Below are 18,845 nucleotides of genomic sequence, written 5' to 3' on the forward strand. Positions count from 1 at the left end.
AATAACAACTCAATGTTTATATCCCAGGACAAATTAGCTAGCAACAGCAAGCTAGCTAAATAGGACAAATTAGCTAGAAAGTGCAAGCTAACTAGCTAAATTGCCATACATGTTTAATGCTTTTCGACCTGTCCCCAAATTAATGTAATTGGTTCAGAGTTTGTTTTGATATTTTAACCTGTGTGTCGTGATCGCGTTTGGTGTAGGGGGACAAAATACATTTATGCACGATGGCGCACGCGCGCAGCCGGTTTGGGTTCCGTGTAAGGCACTGCAACGCAGTGCTAGAGGCGTCACTACAGATTCGGGTTTGATCCCGGGCTGTGTCACAGCCGACCGGGAGAACCATGAGGCGGCGCACAATTGTCCGGGTTAGGGGAGGGTCCGGCCGGCATGTCCTTGTCCCATCGCACTCTAGCAACTCCTGCGGCGGGCCGGGTGCATGCACGATGACATGGTTGCCACTTGGCGGTGTTTACTCCCGACACATTGGTGCGGCTGGCTTCCGGGTTAAGCGAGCAGTGTGTCAAGAAGCAGTGCGGCTTGGCAGGGTCGTGTTTCGGGGGACACATGGCTCTCGACCTTCGCCTCTCCCGAGTCCGTAGGGGAGTTGCAGCGATGGGACGAAAGGGGTGAAAAGTAAAAAAAAACTAGAAAACAAGTTTGTATGAGCATGTTGATCATGTCTTTTGTGTAGGCTACAACATGTAAATAGCTACATGTAGCCTAACCCCCCTCCTGATAAAATACCATGAAACCATGCTTATGCTTAATAGCCTACTGAGGGATGGAATGCAGTAGTTGGAACATGCGGAGTGGACAGCAGCTACGTAAAAAATTCCAACATGCGCAGAAAAAGTAACCAGCACTTGACCCCCCCTAGCTGTGACTCTACTGATAGCTACATTATTGAGGACAAATGTACTTTCTATGCCTGCGATGTGGTTGTCCCAGCTAGCTATCTTGAATGCACTAACTGTAAGTCGCTCTGGATAAGAGTGCCTGCTAAATGACTAACATGTAGGTTTCCAGAAAATCCAACACTGCTGCCACTCCATTACGCCCCCTCCCCCCTCCCCTCAATTGCCTCAATTCGTTGGTGCATAGACTCTACAAGATGTTAAAAGCGTTCCGCAGGGATGCTTCCCAAAGTTGTTTCAAGTTGGCTGGATGTCCTTTGGGTGGTGGACCACTCTTGATACACACAGGAAACTGTTGAGTGTAAAAAACTCAACAGCGTTGCAGTTCTTGTCGTAAACCGGTGCACCTACTACCATACCCCGTTCAAAGGCACTTAAATCTTTTATCTTGCCAATTCACCCTCTGAATGGCACACATACACAATCCATGTCTCAAGGCTTAAAAATCCTTCTTTAACCTGTCTCCTCCCCTTCATCTATACTGATTGAAGTGGATTTAACAAGTTACATCAATAAGGGATCATACATTTCACCTGGTCAGTCTATGTCATGGAAAGAGCAGGTGTTCTTAATGTTTTGTACACTCAGTATACACACCCACACACTCCACTGAAATTAATGTAGAGCAGATTGACTGTGCATGCAGAATTGTGTAGAAAAACAACAGTTAGTGATTTAGGAAGAGGTGGAATGGAATAGGGTGAGTCTTGGAACAGAATCATTAGCATCTTGGACTGGACTCCGCTAACAAGCTGATTTTACAAAAAGTTCAGAGTTTAAAATGCTTTCCCCTTTCCTATATCAACAGTAAAATAATTGTTTAACATATACACATCAAGGCAGTTAAAAGCAGTGCTCTGAGTCCCACAATGATACTTAAATTTGGCCACAATATCTTTACAAGCACGTCATTCAGTAACTGTCAAACTAATTGTAATGTGATGACAGAGCTCCATTAGGAAAGTCCATCAGGCACCCTACTTCTTCAAAGAAAATATAAAAAACAAACATGTATATTTAGGAAAGGGAGACATTTCTGGCACATAATTGTGTACAATCTTAGCAGTGACATTGACACACATACAAACACATTGTTTTACAGACACACAGACTGCAACCTGACATGACTTGCCTTCTGATAGAGAAACACACACATAATGACCCTAAAGCAACCAGGGAGTTCATCCTGAATATGTACCAGGAGCAGAACCTAGACAGAGAGACTGTTTACTCCCACTTCACCTGTGCCAACGACACAGAGAACATCCGCGAGTAGTTTACTGCCTTCGAATACTCCCACCGCAGCCTCTTCTACAACCGCTGGCAGACCAAGCTGGCTTAAGGAAGTGCAAGGAGAAATTTCTGCCACATGGCTGTGTACAACCGGAGCAGTGATAGTGTTAGCTAGTGCAGCCTGTGTGTCTGCAAGATGTCCAGACAGTCCGTGTTTGTGTGTGTGTGTGTGTGTCTGTGTGTATGAAAGAGCAAGTCTAACCTGAGAGTAAGTAGGTAGTATACTGACGGAGGCACACCCTACCCTTGCGCACACACACACACACACACACTATCAGTCAACGTTGTACTTTTGCCTTGTCTCAGTGCTGGTTGGTGGCTCTATTGGAGTGACCAGTCAGTATTTGTGTAGACTCTCCCTGGCGTCCTCCAGCTTGGTAAGAACCCACTGTAGATAAACAAAACCACACATTTCAATACTAAACCATAGACTTATAGTTTGGAGTCATTTTCTGACAAATATTGTTTGGTGTGTGCAACGACAGCAACAAATGGCAGCAGTTTATGTTATGCTAACCCACCTCGGCTATTTCTGGACTTTTGAAGTTTATAATCTTCCCAAACTCTTTGGCATGAAACACAGACTTTACTCTCTCCTGAAACACATACAGGAAATGTTTTTTTAAATATTTTTTTTAGATAACACATGATTTCTGAGAAATAGGGGGCCGTACTATGATATAATGTAGAGGAACAAACTGTTTGGATGCAAATGAGTTAAGGGTTATTCCCTACGCAGGCGTTTCCAGCTAGAGGGAGATACTCCTTTGGAAACGGGGAGCGGTTTATTCAGATGGTTATAATAAGCTGTTTGGTTAAGATGAGTTTCATTCACGTAGTATCGGGTATTACTTTGTGTGTGTATCACTACAATGGGCAGATGAGGATACCTTTGCCTCTATCCGAAGCCTCCTCCCCTCCACGATCATGGGCTTCTTGGTGAACTCGTCAAATAGATACTGCCACTCACAGGTAAGCTGCCCAAATGTGCCTTTGGTCACGAAAAAGATTCCACTAGCGAGACGAGAGATAGATAGAGCCTCAGAACATTCACAGACAGCCATTACAGTCTACATTTAATACTACAAACCCCAGCCAGCCTCTTACCTTTTGGTGATCATCAAGAAATCTGACTCGTTTACTTTGGCGTGAGCAAAGTATCTGTACTTGGCGAACTGTCCATTCTCAATTTTCTAAAAGAGAGGAATTTGCTTATCAGGTTATTTCAACACAATTCTAGAAAATAGGCACATGTCTTTATCAAATTGGACATTTAAACATACAATATGCTAAACTAAATGCTAAGTCTACTGCTGATATGATAAGAGAAATTTGGTACCCTTTTCACACTTCGATTAAAATGGCTTTGGGATGTTCACCATTCACACTGGCTCTGGCAGGAGATCTGATGAGTACTGTTACTGATCTACATACTTCCCCTACGGATCTGACAATGGCTTGCATGCAGGACACATCCTAGGCTCTGTTTGAATACTTGATGAATGCATCCTTCCTTTCTCCATTCTTTGAAGAAATCCCTGATCTGACATGGTTGGATAGGAGAAAGTTGTGCTACAACAGTTGCTTACACACATAAATTTGTGTTAGATCAGTGATAACTTCAAGGGAAGAAGGAAGGAAGACGGGTGTATTTTTGAAGTATTCAAACAGGGCCATCATCTTTCCACTTGACTTGTGGACCATCTGTCATGTGACCAGAGATGTCAAACCACATCTAAATACTCCCCTGTGGTACACTGATACTTCTTTATTGAGTCTAACGCATACCTGTTATAAACCGTTTAAACCTTTCATAATTGCATGGTAATGAATGTTGATGAAGTGATAAGAAAAGGTTTGGATGAGAAGACGATGAAATAGATGTTTCAAAATGCACTTTATTCAGTAGGAAGAGCAGTGTTGGATATGAGTGAAAGACTGAGTGCATAGCAATGACTCTTCTGAAAGAGGGAGGGCCAAAATGCCATGAGGGAGGACTGCTGACTGACCATTACATCACTCCAGACCAATACAATATACAGTGGGCTCAAATTACAGGCACCCCTGACTGGCAATGCACAAAAAATACCTATAATATAAACAATATAGTTATAGAGAAACTCAAAATACCAACATGTGAGAAATACTGTACTTTATTAATGTTTCAATGGAACACACCAACATCATTTATTGATTTAATTAAAAACCAATGTCCTCCAAATCAAGGTTTCACAATAAATGGCATCCTTAAAGATGATTGGAAATAACATCTACCAAAATTAAACCAGGAATTACATTCCACTTATTTAAGTTTATCTAAGTCTTAAGAAGCTATATTGAGCAAATACATCACTTCCTGTTTCACTAGGGTATAAAATGCAATATCCCTTTGTCATCCAACACCATGAAGAAAACAAAATAACTGGCAGTTTAAAAGAGACCGATGGTTGTACACCTTCATTAATCTGGTAATGGCTACAAGAAGATCCACAAACGATTGAATATACCACTGAGCACTGTCAGGGCAATTATAATAAAATTCAAAAGATATGGAACAGTTGAAACCTCACAGGTAGAGGACGCAAATGCATTTTGCCCCCCAGGATTGGGAGGAGGATGGTGAGAGAAGTAATAAAATCCCCAAGAATCACTGTGAAAGAATTGCAGGCCTTGGTAGTGTCTTGGGGTCACCAGGTTTCAAAAAGCACCATCAGACGCCACCTCCACAACCACAGGCTCTTTGGAAGGGTTGCCAGAAGAAAGCCCTTTCTGACCCCAAGACACAGATGCAAGCGCTTGGAGTTTGCCAAACGTCATTTAAATTATGACTGGAAGAAGGTGCTCTGGTCAGATGAGACCAAAGTTGAACGTTTTGGTCAGATACAGCATCGGCATATTTGGCGTTGAAACAAGAGATGCATACAAGGAGAGGCACCTCCTACACATGGTGAAATATGGTGGTGGGTCAGTAATGTTTGGGGGCTGTTTTAATTCCAGAGGTCCAGGGGCACTGGTTAAGATTGATGGCATAATGAATTCCACCAAGTATCAGGCAATTGAGGGCAGTTGATAAACGCAAAGCCAAGAATGTGAAGGATCTAGAAAGGATCTGCATAGAGGAATGGTCCAAAATCCCTCCAAATGTGTTCCTTAACCTTGTCAAACATTACAGAGAAAGACTACATGCTGTTATCCTTGCCAGAGGTGGTTGCACTAAGTACTAAATGAGGAGTGCCAATAATTATGGAACCTTGATTTTGGTGAAATTTATTTTGTATTATATAATTGTATGATTTTGGTTGGTTCCATTGAAACATTAATAAAGTACAGTATTTCTCACATGTTGGTATTTTTGAGTTTCTCTATAATTATATGGTTTTAAGTATTGTTTGTGCATTGCCAGTCAGGGATGCCAGTAATTTTGGAACCCACTGTATTTCATATTAACTTAATATGAATCATTTCTACTTTTCCCCAAAAAGTCCTGGCTCTACGACAGCATAACATTAATATTTTTTTTAATCAATTAAATTATTATGATTAAAGATTTCTGACTCCGCCCCCTTACATGATAGGGCAGAAGGTTGGATGACAGATGAAGGGTAAAATAAATAAAATTATGGTTTTACATGACAAAATGCAAGGGGGTCCTGCCCTTGCAATGCTGGGCACATAGAGTTAACAAAAAATAAAGAACAGACGAGAATGACAAATAGCCTGGCAGCTGGTTATTAAGGAGGCCTAGAGTGTTAAAATGTCCTGCTGGAGCAGGCTACACCCCAGTGACCGACACAAACAAACATACAGTACACATTAAAAGCTATGGAAGACCAAAGCGTTAACTAGAACTTAGCAATTACACTCTAGCGGTCATCATCATCATCATTATCATCACTGCCAGTCCTATACCAATCAGTGAAGGCCACCCTTTTCTGTAGACATGACAAGAGAGCAGACCAAGCCAATGTCAGGGCAGACAGACAAGTCCGTCGCTAATAATATCCAGCTCTACAAAAACATCCATTCGTTTCCATTGAAGCAAATTATCACATAATTTTACCACTCAAAACATCAGTACAGCGCAGCTTCAAGAACAACTATGAAAGACCAAAGCATTACCTGTCACACCCTGATCTGTTTCACCTGTCTTTGTGCTTGTCTCCACCCCCTCCAGGTGTCACCCATATTCTTCATTATCCCCAGTGTATTTATACCTGTGTTCTCTGTTTGTCTGTTGCCAGTTCGTCTTGTCAGATCTTACCAGCGTGTTTTCCTTTCTTCCTGCTTTCTCAAGTTCTGTTTCCTAGTCTCCCCGGTTCTGACCTTTCGGCCTGTCTGACCCTGAGCCTGCCTGCTATTCTGTACCTTATTGACTCTGCCCTGGATTACAGACCTCTGCCTGCCTTTGACCTGTCTTTTCATGACCCCTTTTTGGGTCAATAAACATCTGTGACTCTAGCTGGGTCTTATCCTGAGTTCTGATATTACCTAGTGCTTATCAATTCCATTCTAGTTTTCATCATCCACATCAATAATAGTAACAATAATACATTTGATTTGTATAGAACTTTCTCATCATCATCATCATCATCATCATCACTGCCAGTTCTACTCCATTCAGTGTAAACCACCATTTTGTAGACATGACAAGAGAGAAGACAATGCGCCAATAGCAAGACAGACAGACAGAAACACAGACACATACACACACTCAGAGACACAGACAGTACCGTGTCTGACGCTACTATTAATCTTCAACTCTATGAAAATCTTGTTAGCATTGAAAATAAAATAATCCCATCACTTCCCCAGTGAAACAGCAATACAGAAGTACATTAAAGCTTCAAGATAAACTGTTGGTACTCAAGCAACACCTAGAAACTGCAACTACAGTTACACCAAAACTAGACAAAACAACATTATTATCTCAATGCCTTAGCTCACGACATCTACAGTTCATGACGGTCCCATTCCAGCCCTGCAGGCCAAATTGAATTGAAATCGACCCAAACTCTGGCCATCTACATTGCTGACACATGCCAGATGTTACAAAGCCTGGATAGGCATTTAACATATCAGGTAACCAAAATCATAAGTTATACCAATCTGATGCCTGTCGATGACGTGGAATGAAACAATTGGTTGATGCAATGCAACACCTGCGTATCTAGTCAGGCAGGAGGAACTCGACCTCTGCCATGCTTTGTTCTTACTGCAGGCCTTAATACTGAAATCAGTTTTGGAATACTAACTGTCCAAACAGCAAGTTACTAGTGAACAAATCAAATTCATGTGTTCAGACAGCAGTCATTAGCTGACATGGCCACGCTAGTTGTCATAGTAATGACTGGTGTGTGCACAGTGGTGTAGGCTGACTGGTGGGAGTGGTGTAGGCTGACTTGTGGGAGTGGTGTAGGCTGACTGGCGGGAGTGGTGTAGGCTGAAGGCTGACTGGCGGGAATGGTGCAGGCTGACTGGTGGTGGTGGAGGCTGACTGGTGGTGGTGGTGTAGGCTGACTGGTGGTGGTGGTGTAGGCTGACTGGCGGTGGTGGTGCAGGCTGACTGGTGGTGGTGGTGTAGGCTGACTGGCGGTGGTGCAGGCTGACTGGTGGTGGTGGTGTAGGCTGACTGGCGGTGGTGCAGGCTGACTGGTGGTGGTGGTGTAGGCTGACTGGTGGTGGTGGTGCAGGCAAATCAAATCAAATTTTATTTGTCACATACACATGGTTAGCAGATGTTAATGCGAGTGTAGCGAAATGCTTGTGCTTCTAGTTCCGACAATGCAGTAATAACCAACAAGTAATCTAACCTAACAATTCCACAACTACTACCTTATACACACAAGTGTAAAGGGATAAAGAATATGTACATAAAGATATATGAATGAGTGATGGTACAGAACGGCATAGGCAAGATGCAGTAGATGGTATGGAGTACAGTATATACATATGAGATGAGTAATGTAGGGTATGTAAACATAAAGTGGCATAGTTTAAAGTGGCTAGTGATACATGTATTACATAAAGATGGCAAGATGCAGTAGATGATATAGCGTACAGTATATACATATACATATGAGATGAGTAATGTAGGGTATGTAAACATTATATTAAGTGGCATTGTTTAAAGTGGCTAGTGGTAAATTTTTACATAATTCCATCAATTCCCATTATTAAAGTGGCTGGAGTTGAGTCAGTATGTTGGCAGCGGCCGCTAAATGTTAGTGGTGGCTGTTTAACAGTCTGATGGCCTTGAGATAGAAGCTGTTTTTCAGTCTCTCGGTCCCTGCTTTGATGCACCTGTACTGACCTCGCCTTCTGGATGATAGCGGGGTGAACAGGCAGTGGCTTGGGTGGTTGTTGTCCTTGATGATCTTTATGGCCTTCCTGTGACATCGGGTGGTGTAGGTGTCCTGGAGGGCAGGTAGTTTGCCCCCGGTGATGCGTTGTGCAGACCCCACTACCCTCTGGAGAGCCTTACGGTTGTGGGCGGAGCAGTTGCCGTACCAGGCGGTGATACAGCCCGACAGGATGCTCTCGATTGTGCATCTGTAGAAGTTTGTGAGTGCTTTTGGTGACAAGCCGAATTTCTTCAGCCTCCTGAGGTTGAAGAGGCGCTGCTGCGCCTTCTTCACAACGCTGTCTGTGTGGGTGGACCAATTCAGTTTGTCCGTGATGTGTACACCGAGGAATTTAAAACTTTCCACCTTCTCCACTACTGTCCCGTCGATGTGGATAGGGGGGTGCTCCCTCTGCTGTTTCCTGAAGTCCACAATCATCTCCTTTGTTTTGTTGACGTTGAGTGTGAGGTTATTTTCCTGACACCACACTCCGAGGGCCCTCACCTCCTCCCTGTAGGCCGTCTCATCGTTGTTGGTAATCAAGCCTACCACTGTAGTGTCATCCGCAAACTTGATGATTGAGTTGGAGGCGTGCATGGCCACGCAGTCGTGGGTGAACAGGGAGTACAGGAGAGGGCTCAGAACGCACCCTTGTGGGGCCCCAGTGTTGAGGATCAGCGGGGTGGAGATGTTGTTACCTACCCTCACCACCTGGGGGCGGCCCGTCAGGAAGTCCAGGACCCAGTTGCACAGGGCGGGGGCGAGACCCAGGGTCTCGAGCTTGATGATGAGTTTGGAGGGTACTATGGTGTTAAATGCTGAGCTGTAGTCGATGAACAGCATTCTCACATAGGTATTCCTCTTGTCCAGATGGGTTAGGGCAGTGTGCAGTGTGGTTGCGATTGCGTCGTCTGTGGACCTATTGGGTCGGTAAGCAAATTGGAGTGGGTCTAGGGTGTCCGGTAGGGTGGAGGTGATATGGTCCTTGACTAGTCTCTCAAAGCACTTCATGATGACGGAAGTGAGTGCTACGGGGCGGTAGTCGTTTAGCTCAGTTACCTTAGCTTTCTTGGGAACAGGAACAATGGTGGCCCTCTTGAAGCATGTGGGAACAGCAGACTGGGATAAGGATTGATTGAATATGTCCGTAAACACACCAGCCAGCTAGTCTGCGCATGCTCTGAGGACGCGGCTGGGAATGCCGTCTGGGCCTGCAGCCTTGCGAGGGTTAACACGTTTAAATGTTTTACTCACCTCGGCTGCAGTGAAGGAGAGCCCGCAGGTTTTGGTAGCGGGCCGTGTCAGTGGCACTGTATTGTCCTCAAAGCGAGCAAAAAAGTTATTTAGCCTGTCTGGGAGCAAGACATCCTGGTCCGCGACGGGGCTGGTTTTCTTTTTGTAATCCGTGATTGACTGTAGACCCTGCCACATACCTCTTGTGTCTGAGCTGTTGAATTGCGACTCTATTTTGTCTCTGTACTGGGACTTAGCTTGTTTGATTGCCTTGCGGAGAGAATAGCTACACTGTTTGTATTCGGTCATGTTTCCGGTCACCTTGCCCTGGTTAAAAGCAGTGGTTCGCGCTTTCAGTTTCACGCGAATGCTGCCGTCAATCCACGGTTTCTGGTTTGGGAATGTTTTAATCGTTACTGTGGGTACGACATCGTCAATGCACTTTCTAATGAACTCGCTCACCGAATCAGCGTATTCGTCAATATTGTTGTTGGACGCAATGCGGAACATATTCCAATCCGCGTGATCGAAGCAGTCTTGAAGCGTGGAATCAGATTGGTCGGACCAGCGTTGAACAGACCTGAGCGAGGGAGCTTGTTGTTTTAGTTTCTGTTTGTAGGCTGGAAGCAACAAAATGGAGTCGTGGTCAGCTTTTCCGAAAGGAGGGCGGGGGAGGGCCTTATATGCGTCGCGGAAGTTAGTATAACAATGATCCAAGGTTTTACCAGCCCTGGTAGCACAATCGATATGCTGATAGAATTTAGGGAGTTTTGTTTTCAGATTAGCCTTGTTAAAATCCCCAGCTACGATGAATGCAGCCTCAGGGTGTGTGGTTTCCAGTTTACAAAGAGTCAGATAAAGTTCGTTCAGGGCCATTGATGTGTCTGCTTGGGGGGGAATATATACGGCTGTGATTATAATCGAAGAGAATTCCCTTGGTAGATAATGCGGTCGACATTTGATTGTGAGGAATTCTAGATCAGGTGAACAGAATGACTTGAGTTCCTGTATGTTGTCTCGTTAATCATAAGGCATAAGGCATACATAAGGCTGACTGGTGGTGGTGGTGCAGGCTGACTGGTGGTGGTGGTGCAGGCTGACTGGTGGTGGTGGTGCAGGCTGACTGGTGGTGGTGGTGCAGGCTGACTGGTGGTGGTGCAGGCTGACTGGTGGTGGTGGTGGTGTAGGCTGACTGGTGGTGGTGGTGGTGTAGGCTGACTGGTGGTGGTGCAGGCTGACTGGTGGTGGTGCAGGCTGACTGGTGGTGGTGCAGGCTGACTGGTGGTGGTGCAGGCTGACTGGTGGTGGTGCAGGCTGACTGGTGGTGGTGCAGGCTGACTGGTGGTGGTGGTGTAGGCTGACTGGTGGTGGTGTAGGCTGACTGGTGGTGGTGCAGGCTGACTGGTGGTGGTGCAGGCTGACTGGTGGTGGTGCAGGCTGACTGGCGGTGGTGGTGCAGGCTGACTGGCGGTGGTGGTGTAGGCTGACTGGTGGTGGTGCAGGCTGACTGGTGGTGGTGCAGGCTGACTGGTGGTGGTGCAGGCTGACTGATGGTGGTGCAGGCTGACTGATGGTGGTGCAGGCTGACTGATGGTGGTGCAAGCTGACTGATGGTGGTGGTGCAGGCTGACTGATGGTGGTGGTGCAGGCTGACTGATGATGGTGGTGCAGGCTGACTGATGATGGTGGTGCAGGCTGACTGGCAGTGGTGCAGGCTGACTGGCAGTGGTGCAGGCTGACTGATGGTGGTGCAGGCTGACTGATGGTAGTGCAGGCTGACTGATGGTGGTGCAGGCTGACTGATGGTGGTGCAGACTGGCGGCGGTGGTGCAGGCTGACTGGCGGTGGTGCAGGCTGACTGGCGGTGGTGCAGGCTGACTGGTGGTGGTGCAGAGTGACTGGTGGTGATGGTGTAGGCTGACTGGCGGTGATGCAGGCTGACTGATGGTGATGGTGTAGGCTGACTGGCGGTGATGCAGGCTGACTGGTGGTGGTGCAGGCTGACTGGTGGTGGTGATGCAGGCTGACTGGTGGTGGTGATGCAGGCTGACTGGTGGTGGTGATGCAGGCTGACTGGTGGTGGTGATGCAGGCTGACTGGTGGTGGTGATGCAGGCTGACTGGTGGTGGTGATGCAGGCTGACTGGTGGTGTAGGCTGACTGGCGGTAGTGGTGTAGGCTGACTGGCGGTGATGCAGGCTGACTGGCGGTGGTGCAGGCTGACTGGCGGTGGTGCAGGCTGACTGGTGGTGGTGGTGTAGGCTGACTGGCGGTGGTGCAGGCTGACTGATGGTGGTGGTGTAGGCTGACTGGTGGTGGTGCAGGCTGACTGGTGGTGGTGATGCAGGCTGACTGGTGGTGGTGATGCAGGCTGACTGGTGGTGGTGATGCAGGCTGACTGGTGGTGGTGATGCAGGCTGACTGGTGGTGGTGATGCAGGCTGACTGGTGGTGGTGGTGTAGGCTGACTGGCGGTAGTGGTGCAGGCTGACTGGCGGTGGTGCAGGCTGACTGGTGGTGGTGCAGGCTGACTGGTGGTGGTGCAGGCTGACTGGTGGTGGTGCAGGCTGACTGGTGGTGGTGGTGCAGGCTGAGTGGTGGTGCAGGCTGACTGGTGGTGGTGGTGCAGGCTGACTGGTGGTGGTGGTGCAGGCTGACTGGTGGTGGTGCAGGCTGACTGGTGGTGGTGGTGCAGGCTGACTGGTGGTGGTGCAAACTGACTGGATGGTGGTGCTCGTGCTTCCTCTCACTCACACAAGTTTTTGTGTAGCAAGTTAAGGTGCCAACATTGCCTGTCTTGGAAGTTTCCCAATTGCTTTGAATTTTAGAAAATCATAGTGTAACACTTTTAAAGCCTCAAGGATAAGATGATCCAGTCCTTTTTGGCTAGTTTCAACCGTCAACAAGATAGCTAGCTATTTAGCTTGTTAGCGCACTCACTAATTTGTTTGTAAACAATTAACAAGCTAGTTAGCTACACCATGTTTTTGTCAAACTGTCAACAGAGTATCTAGCAAGCAACAAGATATGCCAAATAACAGTCAAAAAAACACTTGAGGGCAAAGAAATCTGATTTGACCATTCAGAAGTCACATGGCCAAGAATCAGATTTGTATCTGATTTCAAACCACCTATGAATGTGGTTTGAATGTGATTGGAAAAGATCTGATTCCATGTGCTTTTTGTCTGTTCAGACTGCAGGAAAAGATCTGATTAGAATCGGATATGCCAAAAAATAAGATTTGAGTCACTTCAAACTGCCAGTGAGAACAAGGCCTAACATCATTAAGGCTGGTTTTACACAGGCAGCCCATTCAGATCTTTTGCCAAATATTTCCATATCTGATTACCTATCTGATATTTTCCCTAATGTGTAAACAGCAACAAAACACATGGAATATGATCTTTTGACTTCCGATTTATATCACATCTTTATGTGGATCTCAATGCTGATACAATTCTGATGCTCCATATGTGACTCTCAAATCAGATATTTCTTTTGCTCTGAGATGTTTTTTTTTGCACATGACCTACCAAAATTGAAAGGAACAGTGAAATGAAATGAGCATTGCATCTGTGCGCTGCTTCAGAGGCTACATCAGTGTGAATGTGTAAATCAGATATAGGTCACAACTTGCGTGTTGACAGATGGAAAAAAAGATTGGATATTAAAAAAAAATCTGAATTGGGTTCTTCGGGTGGCTGTGTAAACACAGCCTATGTCGAACTCCACACACAGAGAGCTACAACAGCCATGCTCTATAGGAGAACTATAGACCAGGTGGGTTAACGCACATAAATCTGAGATTTAGGATGAAAGAGACAATGAAGATGAAAATCTATCTGGACTTTGGGATGCAATAAGGGGCTGAGAAGTGGAGTGAGAGAGGGAGAGAAAGGGGATGTTTCTATGCGAGGCCACACATTAACATGAACCCTGACACCTGACCTTGTGGCATCGTGTTCATTAGGACACGTATGGAAAAACAATTTGGAACATGAAGGAAAATTAGCGTTTCTTATTGGAGTTCACATAATCCCTCCCAATTTTAGTTAGTTTTCTTCTATTTGGTGGCTAATATCAGAGAAGTCCTCTGTTTACAGAGGATATAAGGGTTAGTTTATGTTTTAAAGATAATTCCTGTTACCTGTAGCATCTGGCTGCCAACGCCTTCTCTCTCCTTATATGGTCGGATGACCCCGTCCTCGTGAATGAAGCGAGGCGGACGCAGACTCTCCACATCCTGGGACGTCTCAGCCGCCCTCTTGATGCCCTGGAAAGTGCTGCTGGCCATGTCGATGATACCTCCTGTGGGTCTGGCCACAGCCCCCACCAGCCCCTTCCCGACACCCTTAAAGAAGCCTGCCGCACCCTCCTTCTGAGCACCTCTAATGGGCATGGTGACGATCCCTGTGATCCCACTGACGAAGCCCTGAGATGGAGAATGGGTGTGTTACAGACAGGGAGAACAGGTCTGAGAGACTGTTTCTACTGCTCAGCTATATTGGTAAGACTCACAGACAGCTGGATTGTGTTCTGTAGGCACCCGATGGCTGAAGACTGTTGAAATGGAGACTATCTGAACTTGGTCATTAGGAAACACCTAGGCTGTGTTTACACAGGCATACCAATTCTGATATTTTGCCCAATTATTGGCAACAGTTTTGGGGACATATCTGCAAAGCATATCAAGTTAGAAAATTGTTTGTAAGTTCTGAGAATGGAGCCATTTTAGTCCTACTCTTATGGTTAAAAATAAAAACTATTCATAAATCTTCTTTAAAAATATTTATACAATAATATGTCTCTTAGGCTGTGTTTACAAAGGCAGCACAATTCTAATATTTTGCCCAATTATTGGCAAAAGAGCTGATCTGATTGGTCAAAATAACATTTAGTGGAAAAAGATCATAATTAGGCTGCCTGTGTAAATGCAACCGTATCTTCAACTTCCCCTGCAACGTAGTAGGTTACGTTGTACTACTGCACACATCCCAGTTCTGTTGTGCTGATGTTTCTGGGTTAGATTCTCGGACACCAGATAGGCCGTACTGGTGTTAGTGTTCTATAGTGGGTCAGACTCACAGAGACCAGTCCTTTGCCTCCACGAGTCAGGCCCTCTCTCAGGCCGCTGGGCTGCTTGTTCATAGCCTCTCGTCTCTTCTGCTGGTATTCCTCATCCATCGTCATGGCAGCCACACCCTTCGCCATGGCGCCTGTTATCCTGGAGGCAGCGCCCGCAATGCCCCCTGGGAGAAGGGACAGAGTGAACACACAGTAGCGAAGAGGAGAGAGGCAGAGGAGAAAGAAGAAACAAAAGGGGAGAGAGAAGAGAGAAGACAGGAGAGAGAGAAGACAGGAGAGAGAGAAGACAGGGGGGAGAGAGAAGAGGGGAGTTAGAAGACAGGGGAGAGAGAAGACCGGGGAGAGAAAAGACAGGGGGGAGAGAGAAGACAGGGGGGAGAGAGAAGAGGGGAGTTAGAAGACAGGGGGGAGAGAGAAGAGGGGAGTTAGAAGACAGGGGAGAGAGAAGACAGGGGAGAGAGAGAAGAGGGGAGTTAGAAGACAGGGGAGAGAGAAGACAGGGGAGAGAGAGAAGAGGGGAGTTAGAAGACAGGGGAGAGAGAAGACAGGGGAGTTAGAAGACAGGGGAGAGAGAAGACAGGGGAGAGAGAAGACCGGGGAGAGAAAAGACAGGGGGGAGAGAGAAGAGGGGAGTTAGAAGACAGGGGGGAGAGAGAAGAAGGGAGTTAGAAGACATGGGAGAGAGAAGACAGGGGAGAGAGAAGAGGAGAGTTAGAAGACAGGGGAGAGAGAAGACAGGGGAGAGAGAAGACAGGGGAGAGAGAAGACAGGGGAGAGAGAAGACAGGGGAGAGAGAAGAGGGGAGTTAGAAGACAGGGGAGAGAGAAGACAGGGGAGTTAGAAGACAGGGGAGAGAGAAGACAGGGGAGAGAGAGAAGAGGGGAGTTAGAAGACAGGGGAGAGAGAAGACAGGGGAGAGAGAAGACAGGGGAGAGAGAAGAGGGGAGTTAGAAGACAGGGGAGAGAGAAGACAGGGGAGAGAGAAGACCGGGGAGAGAGAAGACCGGGGAGAGAGAAGACAGGGGGAGAGAAGACAGGGGGGAGAGAGAACACAAGGGAGAGAGAGACCCATAAGAGAAGGACAAAGAAGAGAGAGAGAGCGCGAGAGAGAAATGTCAGGGGGTAAATATAGTTAAGTAAGTCTGAAGTGGAGGGATGGCAATGAGGGAATTAAGGAGAATCAAGGTGAGCAGAAAAGAGATGAACAAGAACAGCACTTACCCACTGCTCCTCCAACCAGTGCCTTCACCCCCAGCGCCATACCCTCCACAAACTCCTCTGGTCCCTGGATAGCTCCCTTGAGAACCCCAAAACAGAGTTACTCAGATACATACCATCTATACAGATAACTACCGCACTGTGTCAAGTATTACACATTTATAGTGTTTGGCACTATAAGTGATTTAGTTCATGCGTAGTTTGACCTGGCGTGGTTCATACTGGTTGCACTGGGGTCTTACCTGATAGGGCTCATAGAAGAAAGCCTCCACTCCCGCAGACAGACCTCGGATCAGTCCAAAGGGGTTTCCCAGCACGTCCAAGCCCAATACCAGCACATACATCTGCTTTATCGCCTGAGACATGGATGGGAACATGGCTCAGTTGTCTTGTGTATCATAGTAATTACATTACTTGTTGGGAGGGGGGGATCCTAACTAGAGGAACTAAAAGTTTTCACATAAACCATTCATTGAAGTGAATGAGTGACTTGCTAGGATTTGCCCATTAGTTCCCAATTGGAGTGGAGTGTGTGTGAGATGTTACCTGTTTCGAGTAGTGTCTGATGACCTCCCATTGTAGTTGCTGGCGAGTGCGAAACTGGAATGTCAGCTCGAAATAGGCCAATCTAGGGAAGTTACAGAAAAGGACAGTGGGTCAGACGCTAGTGTAAATGTATACAAAAAGGGGACATGGTAAAATAAAGCTTTGCCAAAAGCAAATAAATAGCATGAAGTGCTTTTGTAGAGTCGCTGTTTGGTGTGTGTGTCTGTGTATATATAACAGAAACAGAGACTCTACAAAACCACTTCATGCTATTTATTTGCTTTTGGCAAAGCTCAATTTTACCATGTCCCCTTTTTGTAAAAAAACTAAGTTTAAACGTACTTGGCTAAGGTGTAAGTAAACTTCCGACTTCGTCTGTGTGTATATGTATGTATGTATGTGTGTGTGGTGTGTGTGTGTGTATGTATGTATGTATGTATGTATGTATGTATGTATGTATGTATGTATGTATGTATGTATGTATGTATGTATGTATGTATGTATGTATGTCACAAAAGTGAGTACACCCCTCACATTTTTCTAAATATTTGAGTATATCTTTTCATGTGACAACACTGAAGAAATGACACTTTGCTACAATGTAAAGTAGTGAGTGTACAGCTTGTATAACAGTGTAAATTTGCTGTCCCCTCAAAATAACTCAACACACAGCCATTAATGTCTAAACCGCTGGCAACAAAAGTGAGTACACCCCTAAGTGAAAATGTCCAAATTGGGCCCAATTAGCCATTTTCCCTCCACGGTGTCATGTGACTCGTTAGTGTTACAAGGTCTCAGGTGTGAATGGGGAGCAGGTGTGTTAAATTTGGTGTCATCGCTCTCACACTCCCTCATACTGACTGGTCACTGGAAGTTCAACATGGCACCTCATGGCAAAGAACTCTCTGAGGATCTGAAAAAAATAATTGTTGCTCTACATAAAGATGGCCTGGGCTATAAGAAGATTGGCAAGACCCTGAAACTGAGCTGCAGCACGGTGGCCAAGACCATACAGCGGTTTAACTGGACAGGTTCCACTCAGAACAGGCCTCGCCATGGTCGACCAAAGAAGTTGAGTGCACGTGCTCAGCGTCATATCCAGAGGTTGTCTTTGGGAAATAGACGTATGAGTGCTGCCAGAATTTCTGCAGAGGTTGAAGGGGTGGGGGGTCAGCCTGTCAGTGCTCAGACCATATGCCGTACACTGCATCAAATTGGTCTGCATGGCTGTCGTCCCAGAAGGAAGCCTCTTCTAAAGATGATGCACAAGAAAGCCCGCAAACAGTTTGCTGAAGACAAGCAGACTAAGGACATGGATTACTGGAACCATGTCCTGGCGTCTGATGAGACCAAGATAAACTTATTTGGTTCAGATGGTGTCAAGCGTGTGTGGCAGCAACCAGGTGAGGAGTACAAAGACAAGTGTGTCTTGCCTACAGTCAAGCATGGTGGTGGGAGTGTCATGGTCTGGGGCTGCATGAGTGCTGCCGGCACTGGGGAGCTACAGTTCATTGAGGGAACCATGAATGCCAACATGTACTGTGACATACTGAAGCAGAGCATGATCCCCTCCCTTCGGAGACTGGGCCGCAGGACATTATTTCAACATGATAACGACCCCAAACACACCTCCAAGACGACCACTGCCTTGCTAAAGAAGCTGAGGGTAAAGGTGATGGACTGGCCAAGCATGTCTCCAGACCTAAACCCTATTGAGCATCTGTGGGGCATCCTCAAACGGAAGGTGGAGGAGTGCAAGGTCTCTAACATCCACCAGCTCCGTGATGTCGTCATGGAGGAGTGGAAGAGGACTCCAGTGGCAACCTGTGACGCTCTGGTGAACTCCATGCCCAAGAGGGTTAACTTCTTATGGCTGAAGGGGCAGTATTGAGTAGCTTGGATGAAAGGTGCCCATATCAAACGGCCTGCTCCTCAGTCATAGTTCCTAATATTTGCATATTATTATTAGTATTGGATAGAAAACACTCTAAAGTTTCTAAAACTGTTTGAATTATGTCTGTGAGATTAACAGAACTCATATTGCCAGGCAAAATCCTGAGTTGAAATCAAAACAGGAAGTCAGAAATCTGAGCCTGTATGTATTCACCAGAGTCCCTTAAGAAATCCACTTGAGTTATGAATGATGTTGCACTACCTAGGGGTTCCACTAGATGTCAACCATCAATAGAAATTTCAATGAGACTTCTATG

At 46.2% G+C, this 18,845-nt stretch overlaps 1 protein-coding gene across 1 annotated transcript in view; it reads right to left on the bottom strand.

Annotated features, from left to right (window-relative positions):
- Window positions 1-1,443: 1,443 nt before the first annotated feature.
- Window positions 1,444-18,845, bottom strand: part of LOC120051073 (vacuolar protein sorting-associated protein 13A-like) — a 79,165-nt gene continuing 61,763 nt past the window's right edge. Inside the window, exons 62-70 of the mRNA XM_038997744.1 lie at window positions 16,636-16,717; window positions 16,332-16,445; window positions 16,093-16,168; window positions 14,872-15,035; window positions 13,934-14,218; window positions 3,321-3,406; window positions 3,104-3,227; window positions 2,735-2,809; window positions 1,444-2,601 (exon numbers count right to left, since the gene is read on the bottom strand). Coding sequence (XP_038853672.1) covers window positions 2,551-2,601; window positions 2,735-2,809; window positions 3,104-3,227; window positions 3,321-3,406; window positions 13,934-14,218; window positions 14,872-15,035; window positions 16,093-16,168; window positions 16,332-16,445; window positions 16,636-16,717 — 1,057 coding nt within the window. The 3' untranslated portion in view covers window positions 1,444-2,550. The remainder of the gene's footprint in view (window positions 2,602-2,734; window positions 2,810-3,103; window positions 3,228-3,320; window positions 3,407-13,933; window positions 14,219-14,871; window positions 15,036-16,092; window positions 16,169-16,331; window positions 16,446-16,635; window positions 16,718-18,845) is intronic.

This window comes from Salvelinus namaycush, chromosome 1 (assembly GCF_016432855.1).
Source record: "Salvelinus namaycush isolate Seneca chromosome 1, SaNama_1.0, whole genome shotgun sequence".
Classification (NCBI taxonomy): Eukaryota; Metazoa; Chordata; class Actinopteri; order Salmoniformes; family Salmonidae; genus Salvelinus; species Salvelinus namaycush.